Raw genomic sequence first — 20,656 nt, forward strand, 5'->3', positions numbered from 1 at the left:
TCTGGCAAACTTCAGACGGGCCTGGACATGCACTGGCTTCAGCAGCGGAACACGTCTGGCACTGCGGGATTTGATTCCCTGCCGTTGTAGTGTGTTACTGATGGTGACCTTTGTTACTTTGGTCCCAGCTCTCTGCAGGTCATTCACCAGGTCCCCCGTGTGGTTCTGGGATCTTTGCTCACCGTTCTCATGATCATTTTGACCCCACGGGATGAGATCTTGCGTGGAGCCCCAGATCGAGGGAGATTATCAGTGGTCTTGTATGTCTTCCATTTTCTGATGATTGCTCCCACAGTTGATTTTTTCACACCAAGCTGCTTGCCTATTGTAGATTCACTCTTCCCAGTCTGGTGCAGGTCTACAATTCTTTTCCTGGTGTCCTTCGAAAGCTCTTTGGTCTTGGCCATGGCGGAGTTTGGAGTCTGACTGGTTGAGGCTGTGGACAGGTGTCTTTTATACAGATGATGAGGTCAAACAGGTGCCATTCATACAGGTAACGAGTGGGGGACAGAAAAGCTTCTTACAGAAGACGTTACAGGTCTGTGAGAGCCAGGGATTTTCCTTGTTTGAGGTGACCAAATACTTATTTTCCACCCTGATTTACGAATAAATTCTTTACAAATCCTACCATGTGAATTCATGGATTTTTTTTTCACATTCTGTCTCTCACAGTTGAAGTGTACCTCTGGTGCAAATTACTGACCTCTGTCATCATTTTAAGTGGGGGAACTTGCACAATCGGTGGCTGACTAAATACTTTTTTGCCCCACTGTAATTACCCAGCTACATTTCCGAAAGAATGCAAAAGCATTGACATATATTTTTCCTTCCTACGATAGGCCGACGAGCAGAGCAGGGCAGCCCGACTGGAAAAATCGCTAGCGATTTTGCGAGCCCTGTATCTGATTGAGGAATCACTCATCTTTGGAAAAGAGAGTTTATTACAGAGAAATATCTCTTTCCAAAATAAAAGCTATACTATACGCTTCTTCTGGGCTATATTCTCAGCAGCATATTAAACATATCAGGTCCCCATAAGGAGAATCATGTGCTAACGGCTGTCTAAATGACTCGGTAAAGTGTGTATGCGTGCTTGTTGTTTTTGTCTGCTTCCACTTGTCTTTGCACTAGGATGCTATTGGGTAAATGTGCAGTCATATTCGTTGTGTTCCCACTAGTGCTGTCAGCCTTAATCTGAAATGAGGTTAACGCCACAACACGGCAAATCTCCGTTAACGAGCTACCGCGGATTGCCCCGTGTGTGTGGGGCTGGACAGCGTCAACACATTAACGAGCTAACTGCGCTAACACACTAGTTCCCACTCATGTAATTGAGCATTGCTTGGCACATCTGACATACTGTTTTACTTTAGTCCATGACTCGCTTACCTTCAGGGTCATACGTCACATGAAGACCAAAATAGTTCCAGACGCCAGATCTGAATGAGGGTGGGGGAGGTTCAATTTGCCATGTTGCAGCGAGCTTAACTTCTGTCTAGCTAGCTTGCCCTGCGCTCAGTGAATCTGTGTTCGACTACTCCGCCTAGGCTGCACTGTCGAGCGCAGATCCACTGAGCGCTCAACACAGACAGCACCGTCAGAAGGAAAGTTGATAAAATAAATTAAAAATGTTGTATTGTTCGATACATATGCATACCGAACCGAAAGCACTGTATCGAACGGTTCAATATCGATACGAGTATCGTTGCACCCCTAATATATATATATATATATATATATATATATTTTGCCTGAGGAAATCCTATAGCATCGGCTTGTGCTTTGTGGAACTTCTTTTAACGAAGAGTAAGGGTTTTTTATTTCGCATGGTTTTATTGGCAATCCTGACGGTTGTTTGGAGTCATTGCTACTCTCAAACAATTACATTCATTCTTCTGGATCTTCGGTGGAAAGGCCCGTCTCTGGACTCTTCTCACCCTCCAGTGTTTCCCAGCTATGGATTATCCAGTAACGACAGGGGCACTTTTGTTTTTAACAGAGTCAAATCAAGGAAGCGGGGTAAGAAGGGAGGCCTACGTCAGTGATTGTAAATATGATACAATCGTATTCCTTTACCATCAATAATCCTGGCTAATTTGCAGTCTCTGAGGAGTAAATTGGATGAACTGCATTTGAATGTCGCACACTTACGTGACTACAGGGATACATGTCTAATGGCATTCACAGAGACTGGGCTCAAAGACTGTGACCCTGATTGTTCTCTGGAACTAAATGGCTTCGGGTTTCCCATACATTTGGATCGAGACCCCGGAGCTACCCAGAAATCTCAAGGAGGAGGGGTGTGTTTGTATATAAATCAGAAAGGGTGTAAAAACGTGACCGTTCGTAGACAAGTGTGTCTGCCTGACATTGAGCTCCTCTCTGTGTCTTTGAGGGCATTTTATCTGCCGAGGGAATTCCCACAGATCAACGTCACCGTCGTTTACGTCCACCCTAAAGCGAATCCTAAGAATGCGACTGACACCATCTTCAATGTCATCAACTCACTACAATCTCTCTCTCCTGAGGCTCCTAATATTGTTCTTGGGGACTTTAATCGCTGCGACTTGAAGGAAACACTGAGCAGTTTTTATCATTATGTGAACTGTCCCACATGCTTCAATAAGACTCTGGATCTATGTTACGGTTTCATAAAAGGTGCATATACATCTGTGGCTGGCCCCGCCCTCGGATCACAACACGGTGCATCTTCTGCCAGTTTACAAGACTGTACTGAGAAGAGAGAAAGTGAGGAAACACCACATAAAGGTTTGGAGTGACGACGCCTCTTTAGCCCAGCAGGGCTGCTTTGACTGTACAGACTGGTCGGTGTTTACAGAATCATGTAGAGACATTAATGAACTCACTGACGTTGTCTGCAGCTATATCTCATTTTGCAGAGGCATGATTATCCCTTCAAAGGTTGTGCATGTTTTCCCTAATAACAAACCATGGTCTTCAAAAGCTCTTATGAGGCTGATTCATGAAAGGAAAAAAAACTTTTATTGAAGGGAATATCTTGAAAGTCAGAGAAATTAGGAAGGAGATCAGATTAGAAATTAAAAAAGCCAAAATATAATACAAGGATAAGGTAGAGGCGGAGATGGGTAGCAATACAGTGGGGCAAAAAAGTATTTAGTCAGCCACCGATTGTGCAAGTTCCCCCACTTAAAATGATGACAGAGGTCAGTAATTTGCACCAGAGGTACACTTCAACTGTGAGAGACAGAATGTGAAAAAAAAATCCATGAATTCACATGGTAGGATTTGTAAAGAATTTATTCGTAAATCAGGGTGGAAAATAAGTATTTGGTCACCTCAAACAAGGAAAATCCCTGGCTCTCACAGACCTGTAACGTCTTCTGTAAGAAGCTTTTCTGTCCCCCACTCGTTACCTGTATGAATGGCACCTGTTTGACCTCATCATCTGTATAAAAGACACCTGTCCACAGCCTCAACCAGTCAGACTCCAAACTCCGCCATGGCCAAGACCAAAGAGCTTTCGAAGGACACCAGGAAAAGAATTGTAGACCTGCACCAGACTGGGAAGAGTGAATCTACAATAGGCAAGCAGCTTGGTGTGAAAAAATCAACTGTGGGAGCAATCATCAGAAAATGGAAGACATACAAGACCACTGATAATCTCCCTCGATCTGGGGCTCCACGCAAGATCTCATCCCGTGGGGTCAAAATGATCATGAGAACGGTGAGCAAAGATCCCAGAACCACACGGGGGGACCTGGTGAATGACCTGCAGAGAGCTGGGACCAAAGTAACAAAGGTCACCATCAGTAACACACTACAACGGCAGGGAATCAAATCCCGCAGTGCCAGACGTGTTCCGCTGCTGAAGCCAGTGCATGTCCAGGCCCGTCTGAAGTTTGCCAGAGAGCACATGGATGATACAGCAGAGGATTGGGAGAATGTCATGTGGTCAGATGAAACCAAAGTAGAACTTTTTGGTATAAACTCAACTCGTCGTGTTTGGAGGAAGAAGAATACTGAGTTGCATCCCAAGAACACCATACCTACTGTGAAGCATGGGGGTGGAAACATCATGCTATGGGGCTGTTTTTCTGCCAAGGGGACAGGACGACTGATCCGTGTTAAGGACAGAATGAATGAGGCCAAGTATCGTGAGATTTTGAGCCAAAACCTCCTTCCATCAGTGAGAACTTTGAAGATGAAACGAGGCTGGGTCTTCCAACATGACAATGATCCAAAACACACCGCCCGGGCAACAAAGGAGTGGCTCCGTAAGAAGCATTTGAAAGTCCTGGAGTGGCCTAGCCAGTCTCCAGACCTCAACCCCATAGAAAATCTGTGGCGGGAGTTGAAAATCCGTGTTGCTCGGCGACAGCCCCAAAACATCACTGCTCTTGAGAAGATCTGCATGGAGGAATGGGCCAAAATACCAGCTACTGTGTGTGCAAACCTGGTAAAGACCTATAGTAAACGTTTGACCTCTGTTATTGCCAACAAAGGTTATGTTACAAAGTATTGAGTTGTATTTTTGTTATTGACCAAATACTTATTTTCCACCCTGATTTACGAATAAATTCTTTACAAATCCTACCATGTGAATTCATGGATTTTTTTTTCACATTCTGTCTCTCACAGTTGAAGTGTACCTCTGGTGCAAATTACTGACCTCTGTCATCATTTTAAGTGGGGGAACTTGCACAATCGGTGGCTGACTAAATACTTTTTTGCCCCACTGTAACTTAAGGGTTGCCTGGGCAGGCATGAAACACATGACTGGCCACTGTTACAGTGACTGTAATAAGATAAGTCTCCCTGGTTTTAGCTCAGACTCTCAGTTAGCCAATGAGCTGAATAGATTTTATTTGAGATTTAATGATAATAATAATTCAAGGAATATGCTTGATTTCTTAATAGAGAGCACCAGAGCCCCCCCAGCTTTGTTCTTTGATGAAAGAAGGGTGGGAAATCTCTTTAAAATGAGTATTTTTTATTACATCTTTCTTTTATCTCTTCAGCAACAGAAGGTTCCAGAGGAAAAAATCAATTATTTCTCCAGTTGCTAAGATCACAAAACCTACATCATTAAATGATTTTAGGCCTGTTGCTTTAACATCCTTAGTGATGAAGTCCTTTGAAAAACTTGTCAGGAAGGAGATCCTGCAGCAAGTAGAGAAGTTTATAGACCCACTACAATTTGCATACAGGCCTCGTAGAGGTGTTGATGATGCAGTGGTCACTCTGTTGAACTTCCTTTATCGCCATCTTGATCGTGCCAAAGCTCATGCTCGGCTCTTATTTATTGATTTTTCTTCAGCTGTTAATTCTATCCAGCCACATCTTTTAGTTGATAAGCTTCTTAACCAGTTTAAACTTGATCTTAATCGTGTTGGCTGGATTTTAGACTTTTTAACTGACAGATCTCAGTGTGTGAGAGTAAACGGTTGTTTTTCCAAACAGCTGAACTCTTCTACTGGCTCACCACAAGGTTGTTGTCTCTCTCCTCTACTGTATATTTTGTACACTAATGACTGTTGCAGTACACAGGCCAACAGGCATTTCATTAAATATGCAGATGACACAGTCATTGTAAGCCTCCTTCATGGTGAAGAGGATTCCCATGGGCCTGTTGTGGATGAGTTTGTTTCGTGTTGTGATAAGTCATTCTTAAAGATCAACACACTGGAAACCAAGGACATGGTAACTGACTTCAGGAAGTCATCCCCCCATCCTGCACTAACAGTGGTAAATGTGCTGCCATTGAACTGGTGGACAGTTATAAGTATTTGGGGGTTGTTCTTGATAAGACTCTGTCCTTTGAGTCACATCTTGCTGCTACAGTGAAAAAGGTTCAACAAAGACTTTTTAATGAGGTTGAGAGGTCTCAATGTTTCATCTGAAATGATGACTCTTTTTTATAAAAGTTTTATTGAATCTGTTTTAACTTTCTGTATCATTGCTTGGTATGGTAATATGTCCCTGAATAATAAGACCAGACTTAACAACCTGGTTAAAGTGGCTGGTCAGATTTCAGGGAGGTCTCAGGTCCAGCTTGTGGACTTTTATAACAGGCAGGTGCTGAGGAAGGCGACCTCTGTCCTGTTGTGCTCAGATCATCCTCTCTTTAATGATTTTCAACTGCTTCCATCAGGTCGTCGTTATAAAGTGCCTGCAGTGAAGACAAAGAGACATAGACTGTCTTTTGTACCTAGTGCTATTATCATGGTTAATAACACTAAACTATAAGTGTTGTTGCCATTGCACATTGTACTTTTTTAATGTAAAATCTAGGTTGTTTTCTCAAGCTTATATTATATTATATTATTTTGGAGTGTGTATGTGATGTGTTGGTTGTCTGTTTGTTTGTTTGTACGGAAATACTGCAAATCAATTTCCAATCAATATAGTTACCAATTACTAATAATCATCCAGGTAAGTAAATCTCCAAAAGTTGCTTCTGTTCATCTGGACGTAGCATTTTGTGGGAGAAATGTTTCATCCTCATCCAAGTGACTTCTTCAATCTCGGCTGACTGCAGGTTTCAATCTTATAAACAGTACATTTGCATAATGACTGAAACCAGCCCACTGAAGGAACAATGGGCTGGGAGGTCAGTTCCTTAATCATAATTATGCAAATTCTCATGACTATTGATCAACAACAACTGATCAAGGCCCACTGATCAAAGCCCACTGATCAATGTCCATGGGAACCATTCACAGAGAGTTGGGGAATGGCTGAAATCACAGCATTTTAATCATGATTTTAAAGGCTGTAGATTGGAGCCATTGCTCTAACAGTGTACAAATGTAACAGGGCTTGGTGCTGATGCTAACAGTGCTAGCTGCTTCAGCCTTTATTTACACATTATAAGCACATTTAGCTTATTTTAAACAGTATATAAAACAGGTAGTACTGCTGGGACTTTATATTTTCACAAGCTAACATGAGCCAATCAGTGAGACGTCTAGCCATGACAGTTGTATGTTGCTGTGAGAAGAGTTGGGCTACATACAGTGATGCTAGTGTTAGCCATGTTAGCATTTAGCTTCTGTGTTTTTATAGTTTCGACTTCTTGTTTATTGTTAGCTGCTCTGTTTAGTTGCTTTAGGGTTTCTTAGTTTACTTTTCCTGCTTTATTTTGGTAGTTATCGTGCTTGGTGTCATAAGTTCAGTTTGACTTCTTCCCCTGATTGTCTACATTAGTTTCAGCTGTCGAAGGTTTTATTGAGTGTTTTCTATTTCTTCCATTTGGACAATAGTGGTGCACTCTATGCTTGTAGCTGCTGTGTGCTAAGATCTTCTGTCAAACAAGATGGCGCCTGTGTTTGGCTTTTCCGCCGCTGCAGCTCGCTGGAGGCAACAATGTAGTTTTTCACTGTCGTCAATCATTTTTTGTAAAGTCATTTTTGTTCTTTTGAGTTCTGAATTAATTTCTGCTGCTTTAAATTATGATTGGGAGATACTGTTAACCCTTTAAGGCCAGTCAGAGCGGGAATGCTCAGTTTTGCATAACTATTTTTAAATGCCTGTAGATCTGCAACCACATAAGCTAGTGAAAGCATGTGAAACCGGAGTTGTACTTATATCTTATGCATCCAGCTTATCCTAGGTCACCGTTTCCTTCCACACATAGCTTTGCAAAAGTTGCATGAAAACCACTTGCAGCAACAAAAAAGTAATATTCCAGAAACACGCTTTGCCAATCCGATCAGCTGTTCATAGCACTTCCTACGTTGGAATAGACGTCAGCCAGAACTATCGTATGTCCGCCATTACCTGCCCGAAACCCGAAGTGACGTCATTTTTGCGGAAATTCTAGTTGTTTGTTTTTTTTACCTTCAAGGCCTTATAAGCCTACACTGGTGTTTTTAAAAGTCATGTTTGAGTTTATGCTTTTCTGTATAGTTTCTGGATGCTTAGAACTCAAATTACACAGTTGGAAATAGTTTATTTTGATGCACTGCAGTTTTTCTTGCAAATTCGCATTATAATATTTATTTTAGTTTTTCATGCAGTATATACAATCTGGCGTATCTCAAAAATAAAACTATGGATACACTCAAATTACATTTCCTGTGGTTGGAAACTATTTTGTTCAACTTTTTTTTGGTTCTTCAGTTTTGAGGGATAAGCCTCTTAAATTTCTCTAACTACAAATATATGTAAAAATACAAACCAAAACTATTTTAAATTTTTTCTAGTTTATTGCACTTTTTGCTGTATATGTAGTTACTATGGACTGAATGCATACATATTATTAAAATTTGGGCTATAACGGTTGTATTGATGTATAGCAACTTGAACTGCTCCCCAAAATGGCACTACAGCAGTGGTTCCCAAACTTTTTTTTTTGCTGGTCCCCTCTTTGTTTTACACGAAAAACGTTCACGCCCCCCCACGTGTGAACAGCATGCACACGCACTAACACATCCTCCAACCACACACTCCCATATTTTGCTCCATTGCGGTTTATTTCACAGCTCAAACATTTAGTAAACAATTACGCAAATACAAGTAACCTGCAATAAATTACAGGTAGTAAGAAAATAAACTACTAACTCTTTGACGCTACGTCCACACCTACACAGGTATTTTTGAAAACGCAGCTCTTTCATCCAAACAGCGTTTCAAATCACCAAAAACTGAGATTTTTTAAAACTCCTTTTTTGCAGACGAGGAATACAGAGTTCATCTGGCAACGTCAAAGGTTGCGCCTTTTTTCACGTCACGCGCCACGTTATTGTTTACATGAGATGAAGTGCAGAATGGCAGATAGAGACAAAATACTGTTAATCTGACTGTCTGCAGGTTTTACACGCAGTTACTGTCCCTCCATTTACAAAGGCGTCACGGGTAGTTGTTTCTTCTGTAATAATAATCAACATTGCTATCAATACATTTTCAAAAATTGCCTCTCTGTGGAAATTGGTTCAAAAACATAAACAACTGTGGGATCCTGTTTGTCTGTGATTTGAACCCGGGAACAAATTGTGGCAGGATCAGCCCGATGTTATTTGTGTCCCGCTGTAACTTTACTGTATAAAGAGCAAACATCTCCAACATGTCAGGAGTAGTTAGTCATTACAACAAGTGTTTGTGAACTAAAAATCAAGAATGTGGGATCCTGTTTGTCCGTGAAGAGCCCAGCGCTGCTCCCAACGCAGGGAAAACCAACCCTGCAGGGAGACCTACCTCAGCACTTTTGCAGGTGAAGCCAAAGGGAAGATTTACTTCACCATATTTTCTAGTCTTTGGTTTAGAATGAAGTTGGTTTGGAAACATATTCAGCGATGCTTCATCTCCTGCTTTGCGTTTCTGTGAGCTTATCTAAAGATAAGCTCTGGCGGACTTGGTTCTATGGTAGGTCTTAAAGGGTTTAACATCAAAGATCCAGTGGAGAGCTACTGTAACAGCTGAACAGAAAAACTCTTCCTCCCCTGGTGTGCTACTCTTCACAACCCGCAGGACTTCCACCCTCAAGAGACAGAAAAGGGGAACGAGGGCCGACGTCCAGGTGAAACTGAGAAGGTACCAGAGGCTAGCATCTTGGCTGTGGGGAGAATCCTGGTGCCTGCGGCCACTTCCTCTCCTGACATTTAGTTAATATGTTACGCCGGTCCTGGGCTCTGTGGCTCAAAAGCAGTTTCTCACGGTGTGTCCGTCAAACGTTCACTGTTTTTATTGATAACAGCTATGTCTGCTCATCGATCATTGCTTCTCCCAGTTCTGGAGTTGCCGCCCTGCCCAGCAGGTCCACAGGGGTGCATTGGTTTTTATTTCAAGTGCCGCTGCAGTCAGCTGTTGATTTTGCAGATCAACCGTCATCAACTCGGTTGGCCCTGCTTAACGTTCGCTCCATAACAAACAAATCATTTATTCTAAGCGATCTCTTTATTAAAGAGTCTCTAGATTTGATGTGTCTGACTGAGACGTGGCAGCAAAATAAGGATTATGTCCAGTGTTCCCTCTAATGTTTCATGTGTCTGAGCGAACACACAAACTCCCTGAGCGGTCCCTTGGATCACTGGATCACGTTGTCATTAACATGGCTTCATTCCACATCAACCAAAACACCGGTGTCGGCACATAAGGACACTGTCATAGCCTGTCAACCACGTTGATTAGCTGCGTATATACGAATGTGAATCATTGGCTGGACTATGGGATAAGGCGACATCGTTCTAATCCCATACGGGAGCAGCCAGTCACTGACTAACACTGCAAAACAGAATTATTAACGTATTTATTTTAATTTCAATTCAGGTTAGATATCTTTTTGTGCGCAATGCAGATTTTCTGTGTGCAGAGAGCGTGTCAGCAGATTGCGCACACGCACAGCTTAGAGGGAATATTGATTATGTCCACTTGAATGAAATCTGCCCGACTGGCTGCTTCGTCATCTGAACTCCACGTCTTTTAGGACGTGGTGGAGGACTCGCTGTTGTTCACCAGGACAGATTCACATGCAGTCTGATGACCTCGGACTCCTTTTCTGCATTTGAGTCACAGATGATGGTCACTTCTCTAAAAACCATTTATTAAGTGTGCCATTGAATAGTTACGGTAACCGCAAGGGTGTATGCTTGGTGGAAAACTCCATATCCCACAATTCATAGCACGCCTCTACCGACTCAAACAATGGCGGCCACCACTTTGTTTAATATATTGCTTTTATTACTGTTTCTAGGTCAGAAAATAAACTTTTAAGATATTTTCAGGCGAGAATGTAGGTGTGTAAACGTCAAATATCTGCTCGTTTTGTCAAAACATCCCATATTAGCAACTTACGATGTTGCTGCTAGCGCGGCTAAGTAGCTAGCGCGGCTAAGTAGCTAGCGCGGCTAAGTAGCTAGCGCGGCTAAGTAGCTAGCGCGGCTAGCGTCTCTTCGCTAAAAAGCACCCGGGCTTGGCTTACAGTGAGGCGGCTGACACTCGTTTCACCACCCGATCGCTCGCCAAGAGACTGTTTCTTAGCTGGACTTATTAATTCATTTATTAATTTTAGTAACGGTATAAACAGTGAAAGGTGGTTGTCCAGATGCTGGTCGAATTGGGAAAAATAACTGAGTTGTTTGGTGGTGGCTAACGCGGAGCTCCAACAAAGGGCAGCTAGCCCTGACAGAAAGGACATGCGGGAAAGAGACATACGAGGCGGCGAGGCGGCCGCCGATCGACCGGTGGTGGCTAACGCGGAGCTCAATCGTGGATAAGGGAAACCGAAGGCAGGAGCGTGAGGTGAACTGAATTTCAGGTAAGAAGTTATGAGCTGCACTCTATTTGGGTCAGATATAAACCGAGTTTAGGTGTAGTTTATTTGTAGCACGACAGAGTTTCTATACAGCTGTGTGCGTGCTAAGTTACTGATGTTGAACTTTATGACAGCCTCTCCTGTCATTCTCTCGCTTGTTGAAACTTCAGTCATGAAACTGATCAATGATCGGCTTTTCTCTCTTGTTTGTTTATCGCGCTAAACAACAGCAGCACGTTTAAGGTTGATCAGCTGTTGTTAGAATTCCTTTGATTTTAATTTCTAGTATCAGCTGATGTTTGCTGGAGACACAGCTGAAAAAAATGGCTGGTCCAAACCAGGAGATGTCGTTACTGAATCATCAGAGCTGAACTGGTGATGGAGAAACAGGTTTACCTTTTAGGTGACATGAATGAGTTGAAGTTATGAACTGTTTCTGAGAGACAAATAACACCAGGATCCTTTTCTAAGTAGCTGACAGCTGGTAACTGTGCAGGGGCGGATCTAGCAAAGCTTTTGCCAGGGGGCCAGGTAGGGCATTAACAGGGAAAGGGGGGCACAAAGAAATACTTTTCTTTCTTACTCTCATATAAAATATTTAGCTTTTATTAAATAGTTATCTGAATCTTACAACCAAAGTTTGTATAATAATACACAAGATTGGCTGTAGACCATTGTTAATCATTCAGAACACTCTGTAAAAATAACAAAAAGTGAATGCAAAAGTGCACAAATATTTATTTTACGTGTTTGATGTGTGTGGCGGGGCGTGGTCTGCAGTGCCGCTGCAGGGGAGGTGGACCCACCTGAGCGGCATCTGCAATCACGCCTCTCAGGCGTAAAGTCTGTGCTCTCTCGGGTGGTTTTTATTGTATGTGTCGGGCTGTGAGATGAAAAGCTACAGCCAGCTGTGTGGGTACAGCAACCATGTGTGAAAAGTGGTCAATAAAGTAATGCTACAAAGCGTGTTCATGCAAACATTGTCGGGTCTGCCATGGTACAATGGGACTTCTGCTCATGAACCTCTGTGCACAGCGTCTGCAGATCGGGGCTGAATGATGAATGGCAAACGACACTGATTTGCAGCGGCATAGGCACACTTAAAATTTCTTCTGAAATTTTCGCTTTCTAGTTTAACTTGTTATTTTACTTGGATCCTTCATCTCCTAAACTGATGACCCAAAGGCGGATTATAAACCAAGATGCTGCTGGAAGGTTCTCTGCCATGTTTGACCCTCACATGGCTCGTAGTGACCTCGACTCACGTATTTTATCTTTTAATGATCAATGTAAATTGTTGGAAAGCCCACTGATAACATGTTTACATGGCTAAAATGTTATGGCTCATTCATTGATAGTATTTTCGCCGTAGAAATTGTTATGTCCTATATTATTGAACCCACCATGTCTATGCTGATGCTCTTTGAACGCACCACATACAGTGGGGCAAAAAAGTATTTAGTCAGCCACCGATTGTGCAAGTTCCCCCACTTAAAATGATGACAGAGGTCAGTAATTTGCACCAGAGGTACACTTCAACTGTGAAAGAAAGAATGTGAAAAAAAAAATCCATGAATTCACATGGTAGGATTTGTAAAGAATTTATTTGTAAATCAGGGTGGAAAATAAGTATTTGGTCAATAACAAAAATACAACTCAATACTTTGTAACATAACCTTTGTTGGCAATAACAGAGGTCAAACGTTTACTATAGGTCTTTACCAGGTTTGCACACACAGTAGCTGGTATTTTGGCCCATTCCTCCATGCAGATCTTCTCAAGAGCAGTGATGTTTTGGGGCTGTCGCCGAGCAACACGGACTTTCAACTCCCGCCACAGATTTTCTATGGGGTTGAGGTCTGGAGACTGGCTAGGCCACTCCAGGACTTTCAAATGCTTCTTACGGAGCCACTCCTTTGTTGCCCGGGCGGTGTGTTTTGGATCATTGTCATGTTGGAAGACCCAGCCTCGTTTCATCTTCAAAGTTCTCACTGATGGAAGGAGGTTTTGGCTCAAAATCTCACGATACTTGGCCCCATTCATTCTGTCCTTAACACGGATCAGTCGTCCTGTCCCCTTGGCAGAAAAACAGCCCCATAGCATGATGTTTCCACCCCCATGCTTCACAGTAGGTATGGTGTTCTTGGGATGCAACTCAGTATTCTTCTTCCTCCAAACACGACGAGTTGAGTTTATACCAAAAAGTTCTACTTTGGTTTCATCTGACCACATGACATTCTAACAATCCTCTGCTGTATCATCCATGTGCTCTCTGGCAAACTTCAGACGGGCCTGGACATGCACTGGCTTCAGCAGCGGAACACGTCTGGCACTGCGGGATTTGATTCCCTGCCGTTGTAGTGTGTTACTGATGGTGACCTTTGTTACTTTGGTCCCAGCTCTCTGCAGGTCATTCACCAGGTCCCCCCGTGTGGTTCTGGGATCTTTGCTCACCGTTCTCATGATCATTTTGACCCCACGGGATGAGATCTTGCGTGGAGCCCCAGATCGAGGGAGATTATCAGTGGTCTTGTATGTCTTCCATTTTCTGATGATTGCTCCCACAGTTGATTTTTTCACACCAAGCTGCTTGCCTATTGTAGATTCACTCTTCCCAGTCTGGTGCAGGTCTACAATTCTTTTCCTGGTGTCCTTCGAAAGCTCTTTGGTCTTGGCCATGGCGGAGTTTGGAGTCTGACTGGTTGAGGCTGTGGACAGGTGTCTTTTATACAGATGATGAGGTCAAACAGGTGCCATTCATACAGGTAACGAGTGGGGGACAGAAAAGCTTCTTGCAGAAGACGTTACAGGTCTGTGAGAGCCAGGGATTTTCCTTGTTTGAGGTGACCAAATACTTATTTTCCACCCTGATTTACGAATAAATTCTTTACAAATCCTACCATGTGAATTCATGGATTTTTTTTTCACATTCTGTCTCTCACAGTTGAAGTGTACCTCTGGTGCAAATTACTGACCTCTGTCATCATTTTAAGTGGGAGAACTTGCACAATCGGTGGCTGACTAAATACTTTTTTGCCCCACTGTAGGTACTCGAGGCCATGCAGTGGCTGCTAGTCTGTGTTCTCAGTATTTTTATGTGTCAGTTCCAGTTTTAGAGCTCTAAAGTGCAGCTATCATGTTAGGAATATGTTAGGAATAGACAGGAACACTGAGCACTCTGAGGTCAAATCTTTATTTTACCACTCGCTGCATTCTTGATGTTCATGAATTCAGCAGGTTCATGATTGTCTGCAGCAATAATCTCATATTTCCATTAAAAGTGTTGAATTTGACTGTTTGATGTTCTTTATGATCTCTGGCACCAGTTCATCTGTAGGCTGAGCTCAGTCCATCCATTTAGTGAAATGATGTTTAAAGGTCTCCTTGTTCTGTGAGCGTGCACAGATCCTGAAGCAGAAAGCCTGGGTTACAGAGAAATGATCATCACTGTGATGATGCTCATCATCTCTGGTGGGATTTGAGGTTTTGTCAAAGCAGCAAAGAAAGCCTGGCTATGTTGGACTGGGTGTGGCAGCAGCTCCCAGTTTGAGTTCAGGAGACAGACACCCTCTCTACTTTACTCGGAATGCTTTCCACTTCCTCCATTGTCTATCGTATTTACATCCCATCAGTCTAATATTGAATGTTATTTTTTCCATCTCTGAGATACCCTCTACAATACTAATCCAATCTCGCTGAGTGGGAGGGTCTGGGTGTAACCACTTCTTTGTGATTGCTTTTTTGGTTGCGGCTAGAATTATTTTAACTAGATGTAGTCCTCCTTTTGTATCTGTTCTTTTATGTTTCCTAGATACATCACTTGGCAGGTGTTTGGAAGTGCATAACCCAGAATATTATCCATGGTCATTTTAAGGTCTTCTTTTTAATTTTTATGCACTTCCAGAATACATGTGAATGATCTGCTTCTGTTTCTCCACACAGTCTCCAACATTTCTGTGGACTTGAGGTCTGTTTGCTTTTAATTTTGGGTGTAATGAAAAAAACGTGTCAAATTTTTCCAGCAAAATTCCCTCCACAATGGCGAATTCGTTGTGCTGTGTTGTATTTCACACATACTGACCCATTCCTTCTCTGTTATAGTTATGGCCAGTTCAGCTTCCCATTTCTTTTTAAGGTAAAAGGTTGTGTCCTGTCTATCTTCTTCTAATGATCTATAGAAAGTGGAAATGGCTTTAAATTGTTTATGTTCATAGCAATTTTTTACTATTACAACAATACCCAATGATTTTTCAAGCCAGTCAGACTTTATTTGCTTTACGCAATAATCCCTAAGTTGCAGATATCTAAAAAAATCTCTATTTTCCAATTTGTATTTATTTTTAATTGTTGGAAACTCATTAGTCTTCCATTTTTCATTAGAGTACAAACTGCTGTAATCCCTTTTAACTCCCACCGTTTGAATGTTTGGTCCAATTGTCCCGGCTTAAATTTTTTATCATGTCTAAACCATCTCAGCAAAAATAATTGTTCTTTTAACTGATGTTTTTCTATTACTGTGTGCCATATGTCTAATGTAAATTTCACAATTTGATTCATTCTACTTTTGTAAGAGGTCATTAATTGTTTGTCAGAGATACACTTGAATTTTGTTTCCCTCAATTTCAATTTCAACTTCCTTCAACCGTGCCTCATATTCTGGTCTACACCAACCAACAAGAGGTCTAAGTTGGGCTGCGTAAAAGTATTCCCTTAGGTTAGGCAAAGCCATCCCTCCCTTACACTTCGGGAGTTGCAATGTTGTTAGCCTTGTTCTGGGCTTCTTCCCATCACATATAAACCTTGAGATCATCTTGTCCCATACTTTAAATTTTCTTTGAGGTATAGGAAGTGGGAGTGATTGAAACATGTATAGCAATCTTGGGAGAACATTCATCTTTATTATTTGAATTCTAGAGTAAAAGTTTGTAGGTGTTGTTGACCACCGTTCTAGGTCTTTTTTTATGTTACCCTGCACCTGATTGTAGTTTGTGTCCAACATAGCAGATAAGGATTTTGTCAAGGTTACGCCCAAATATTTCATGGTATTCAAGTGCCAATTTAATTTATATTCATCTCTAATCTTTTGAGAAGGTGTATACCTGAATGATAAAATTTGTGTTTTGGGTACATTAATTTTGTAGCCCGACAAGTGTTCGAAGGTATGGAATAGTTGCATCAAAGTTGGAAAGCACTTGTCAGGATCTCGTAAGAAAGCAATGACATCGTCAGCAAATAATCCAATAAGATGTTTTTGTCCGGCAAGAGTTACCCCCTCCAGATTTGGATGCTGCCGCACTGCTTGCGCTAGTGGCTCAGCATATAAAGCAAAAAGAATTGGTGACAAGACAAAGCCCTGTTTTGTACCTCTATGTAGCCGAATTCTGTCCGTCAGGCTACCATTCACCTTGATTCTGGCTGTAGGTTGATTATAAATTGTCCTTATACATTGTATTGAACTGTCCTTAAACCCAAATGTTTTCAATACTTCAAATAGGAAGAGCCAACTAACACTATCAAATGCCTTTTCTTGATCTAAACTTATTAACACAGTACTGATATTGGTCTTTTCTGCATTGTCGATAATGTGAAGGACTCTCCTTATATTATCCTGTGCCTGACGTCCCTTAATGAATCCGGTTTGGTGCACTTCTATCAAATCTGGTACAAAGTTTTGAAGTCTTTTGCTAATAATCGAGGCGTACAGTTTGTAATCGTTATTAAGAAGGGAAATGGGTCTATAGTTCTTGCAATACTCTTTGTTCTTACCTTCTTTAGGTAAAATTGTGATGATGGCAGACACCCTCTCTACTTTGAAGATCAGCTGCAAACTTTCCTTTTTGATAAAGCTTATAGTTAGAGCTGGATCAGGTGACCCTGAACCATCCCTTAGTTATGCTGCCAGAGAGATGGATAACAGACGGATTGTTGTTTTGTGTGTCTGCAGTCTGTCAGGCTGTCTGATCACAAAGGAAGGCTGTACTTCCCTGGCCTCCGCTCTGACCTCCAACCCCTCCCATCTGAGAGAGCTGGACCTGAGCTACAATCATCCAGGTGATTCAGGACTGAAGCTGCTGTCGGCTGGACTGAAGGATCCAGGCTGGAGACTGGACACTCTCAGGTATGGAGAGAATGTCTGATAGAGGAGGAAGAGCTGGAAACATTTCCTGTGTCCTTCACTCACTTCCTGTTTGTTTGCTGCAGATGAGACATGAACAATCACACATGCAGGAATATTTTCAGGGACAGACACACTAGTCTAGCTGGATAGTACATGGATATTTATGTAGGGGTCTCCAAGGAGTCTGTTTGCAGGAACATTTAGGTCACAGGTGTACCTGAGATAGATGCCAGTGTACCTAATAAAGTGTCAGCCATGTGTATGTTTCCCATGCTGTATGTCCACAGTGATAGTGACAGAAGGATGAAACAAGGCTGTGAATCATTTCAGTCTTTGTGTGTGATAAAGAGGCAGACAGGAGCAGCTAACATTTGGAAATGGAAGCTTAAATAATGACAAACTCTACATTCACGGCTGAATTCACAATAGATTTGTTCTCAAGTGCACATTTAGCTAATGCTAATACTGTTTTCCCTTTGCTTTCTACAACTTGAGCAGCTATTGCTAAGTAGGCCACTTTGCTCTGCTAACGATTTGTGTGACCATGATGGAAACTCTGATAAGCTAATGCTGCTAAGCTAATGCTGTTTATGGGCCCTGTTAGAATCAATATTTCATTCTCATTCTGTTGTTTGAGAACAATATTAACGTCTCACATCATTATAACACAAGAGAAAAGGGTATTAGCGCTAGCTACTAATGCTTATTCACCTCAAATTAGCTTTAGCTGATAATGGGAGCCTACTTAGCATAAACCCTTCACATCGTTATAATGCAAGGGAAAAGAGTCACTCATGTTCAGCCTACTTAGCATTAACTCCTCACTAATATAATGCTAATTTATCATTTATATTTATAATTTATATTAGTCATTAACTCCTCACTAATATAATGCTAATTTATAATTTATATTTATACTTTATATTAGTCATTAACTCCTCACTAATATAATGCTAATTTACATCAAATTAGCATTAGCTGCTCATATTGTTATAAGAAAAGAGAAAACGGTATTAGCATTAGCTGCTAATAATTATTCACCCCTAATTAGAATTAGCCGCTAAAAGCTGCCTACTTAGCATTAACTCCTCACTTCGTTGTTACCCAACGGAAAAGAGTATTAGTATTAGCTACTATCATTTTTAATAAGTAAGAGAAAACAGTGTTAGCATTATTGGATAATGCTAACTCACATTAAATTAGTATTAGCTATTTACAACAGCGTACTTAGAATTAGCCGCTCACATTGGTCATGTCCAAATTCATGGATCCTCCTGAGGAGGACGCCTTCGCGTTCAACGTGGGCCGGGTCCTCAGAAGGTCGGATAGGCCGGAAGTAAACGGCTGGGAAAATTGGACGGTCTAGCCTTCTGATTAGCGTCACCGCTGTCTCAGTGGAGTTTAATAAACTCGGCCGTCTGCTCCTTGCTATCTAAAATATAACAGGACACTGGCGTAAATTCTCGACCGTCTCACACTTCTGTTTAATTAGTTTTCTGTTTGACGTTTAGTCAGCTGTGTAAAAACCAAGGAGGAATCCACCTGGGGGATTAATAAAGTTTTATTTTATCTAATCTAATGTAATAACTTTAATCTCAGCCAAACCGATTTACTCGCGAACAAAGAAAACACTGAAAAAAGCCCAACAATAACATTTTTAGGTTGTCTAAGTGACTTATATATTACGTTTAACCCGAGTAACAAAAGTCCGCGGTGATCTGAAAATGATGTGCCGGGAGTTGTGCCGTTCTCTGCGGCTTCAGTGACCCTCGAGCTCTCGGCTAGCTATCGAGCTGGTGGGTAACAGACGTCTCCAAAAACATCGAAGCACTTTTGCAAATATGCAATATCTTGATAAACCGAGCAGATATTTGATGTTTACACAGCTACTTTCTCGCCTAAAACTTAGTAGCTGCCGCCATTGTTGGAAACTGGAGTTTGGCTGGGCCGCGCTATGAATTCTGGGATATGGTGGGCCACGAAGGACACACCCGACCCCTCCTTCAAATTTGGGGAAAAGGAGGACGCATTTGTCAGCTGCATTCGGAGGAGTCTACGAATTTGTACAGCCTTCAGCGCGTCGCTGTGACGTAATCGGTCTACAAATGCGGCCTCAGGAGGATGCAGCCCATGAATTTGGCATTGTTAAAAAGTAAGGGAAAACAGTATTAGCAGTAGTGCATAATGCTAATTCACGTCAACGTAGTATTAGTTAATAAGGGCAGCCTACTTAGCATTAACTGCTTCCTAATATAATGCTAATTCACGTCAAATTAGCATTAGCTGCTCAAGTTGTTATAAGGAAAGAGAAAACGGTATTAGCATTAGCTGCTAATAATTATTCACCCCTAATTAGAGTTAGCCCCTAATGGCAGCTTACTTAGCATTAACTCCTGACGTCGTTGTAATGCAGGGGAAAAGAGTTACCATTATCGGATAATGCTAATTCACATCAAATTAGCATTAGTTAATAACGGTAGACTTCGTATCATTAGCTGCTGTCATGCTTACAAAGCAAACAGTATGAGCCTTAGCTGTTAATGCTTTTTCATCTAAAATTAGAATTAGCCACTAATGGCGTATTGTTAAAATGTAAGAAAAAACATTGTTAGCATTAGCGGATAAATTAGCATTAGCTAATAACGGCAACCTACTTAGCATTAGCTGCTCATATTGTTAGAAATCAACAGAATATGGTATAAGCATTAGTTGCCAATGCTTAGTCACCTAAAATTAGCATTAGCCACTAATGGTAGCCTATTTAGCATAAACTTCTTAATGCTAAATGAAGTTAATTAATGCTAAATAGGCTTAAGTGAAATGAAAGTAATGTTAGCTATAGCTGCTGATATTGTTAAAAGGTAAGATAAAACATTGCTAGCAGCAGCGGATAATGCTGACACACATAATAATTAGCATTACCTAATAATGGGAGCCTTCTTAGCATTAGCTGGTCATATTGTTATAATGCAAGGGAAAAGAGTTGGCAAAAACATTGTTAGCATTAGTGGCTTAATTAGCATTAGCTAATGATGGCTACATACCTAGCATTAGCTACTGATATTTTTTTTTTTTTTTTTTTTTTTTTTTTTTTTTGCCTGTCCCGTTTGGCTCTTTTGCCATCAGAATTATTGTGTAAAGGCGAAGAAAGATGCCCAACGGATTTTCTTTACCAAATTGACCATCCCAGCTTTGCCGTAATGGTCCATTTGATTCACCTTTTATTCTTTAATTTATTTTCACTTGCTGAATACGGGACAGACTTGACTGGGGGAAAGAAAAGGGAGAAAGAAAGAGGGAAAGAA

The 20,656-nt window shown here is 41.5% G+C and overlaps 2 protein-coding genes across 8 annotated transcripts in view; both read left to right on the forward strand.

Moving 5' to 3' along the window:
* The window catches only part of LOC146490533 (protein NLRC3-like), a 133,633-nt gene that overhangs the window by 31,703 nt on the left and 81,274 nt on the right, over window positions 1-20,656 (forward strand). The window contains exons 1-2 of one of the 3 annotated variants that reach the window (XM_085153068.1): window positions 9,786-10,830; window positions 10,865-11,236. The exons of the other annotated variants lie outside the window; for them this stretch is intronic. The gene's annotated coding sequence lies outside the window, so the exon portion shown is untranslated. Of the gene's footprint in view, window positions 1-9,785; window positions 10,831-10,864; window positions 11,237-20,656 lie in introns of those variants that run through there. 3 annotated transcript variants of the gene reach the window in all.
* LOC146490535 (protein NLRC3-like) overlaps window positions 1-20,656 on the forward strand; it is a 59,323-nt gene that overhangs the window by 22,323 nt on the left and 16,344 nt on the right. For 4 of the 5 annotated variants that reach the window (XM_085153054.1, XM_085153055.1, XM_085153057.1 and 1 more), the window contains one exon: window positions 17,178-17,351. In XM_085153054.1, the coding sequence (XP_085009180.1) occupies window positions 17,178-17,351 (174 nt within the window). Of the gene's footprint in view, window positions 1-17,177; window positions 17,996-20,656 lie in introns of those variants that run through there. The other variant, XM_085153058.1, reaches the window with a different exon arrangement.

Source organism: Neolamprologus multifasciatus, unplaced genomic scaffold (assembly GCF_963576455.1).
Source record: "Neolamprologus multifasciatus unplaced genomic scaffold, fNeoMul1.2 chr03_unloc_1, whole genome shotgun sequence".
Lineage (NCBI taxonomy): Eukaryota > Metazoa > Chordata > Actinopteri > Cichliformes > Cichlidae > Neolamprologus > Neolamprologus multifasciatus.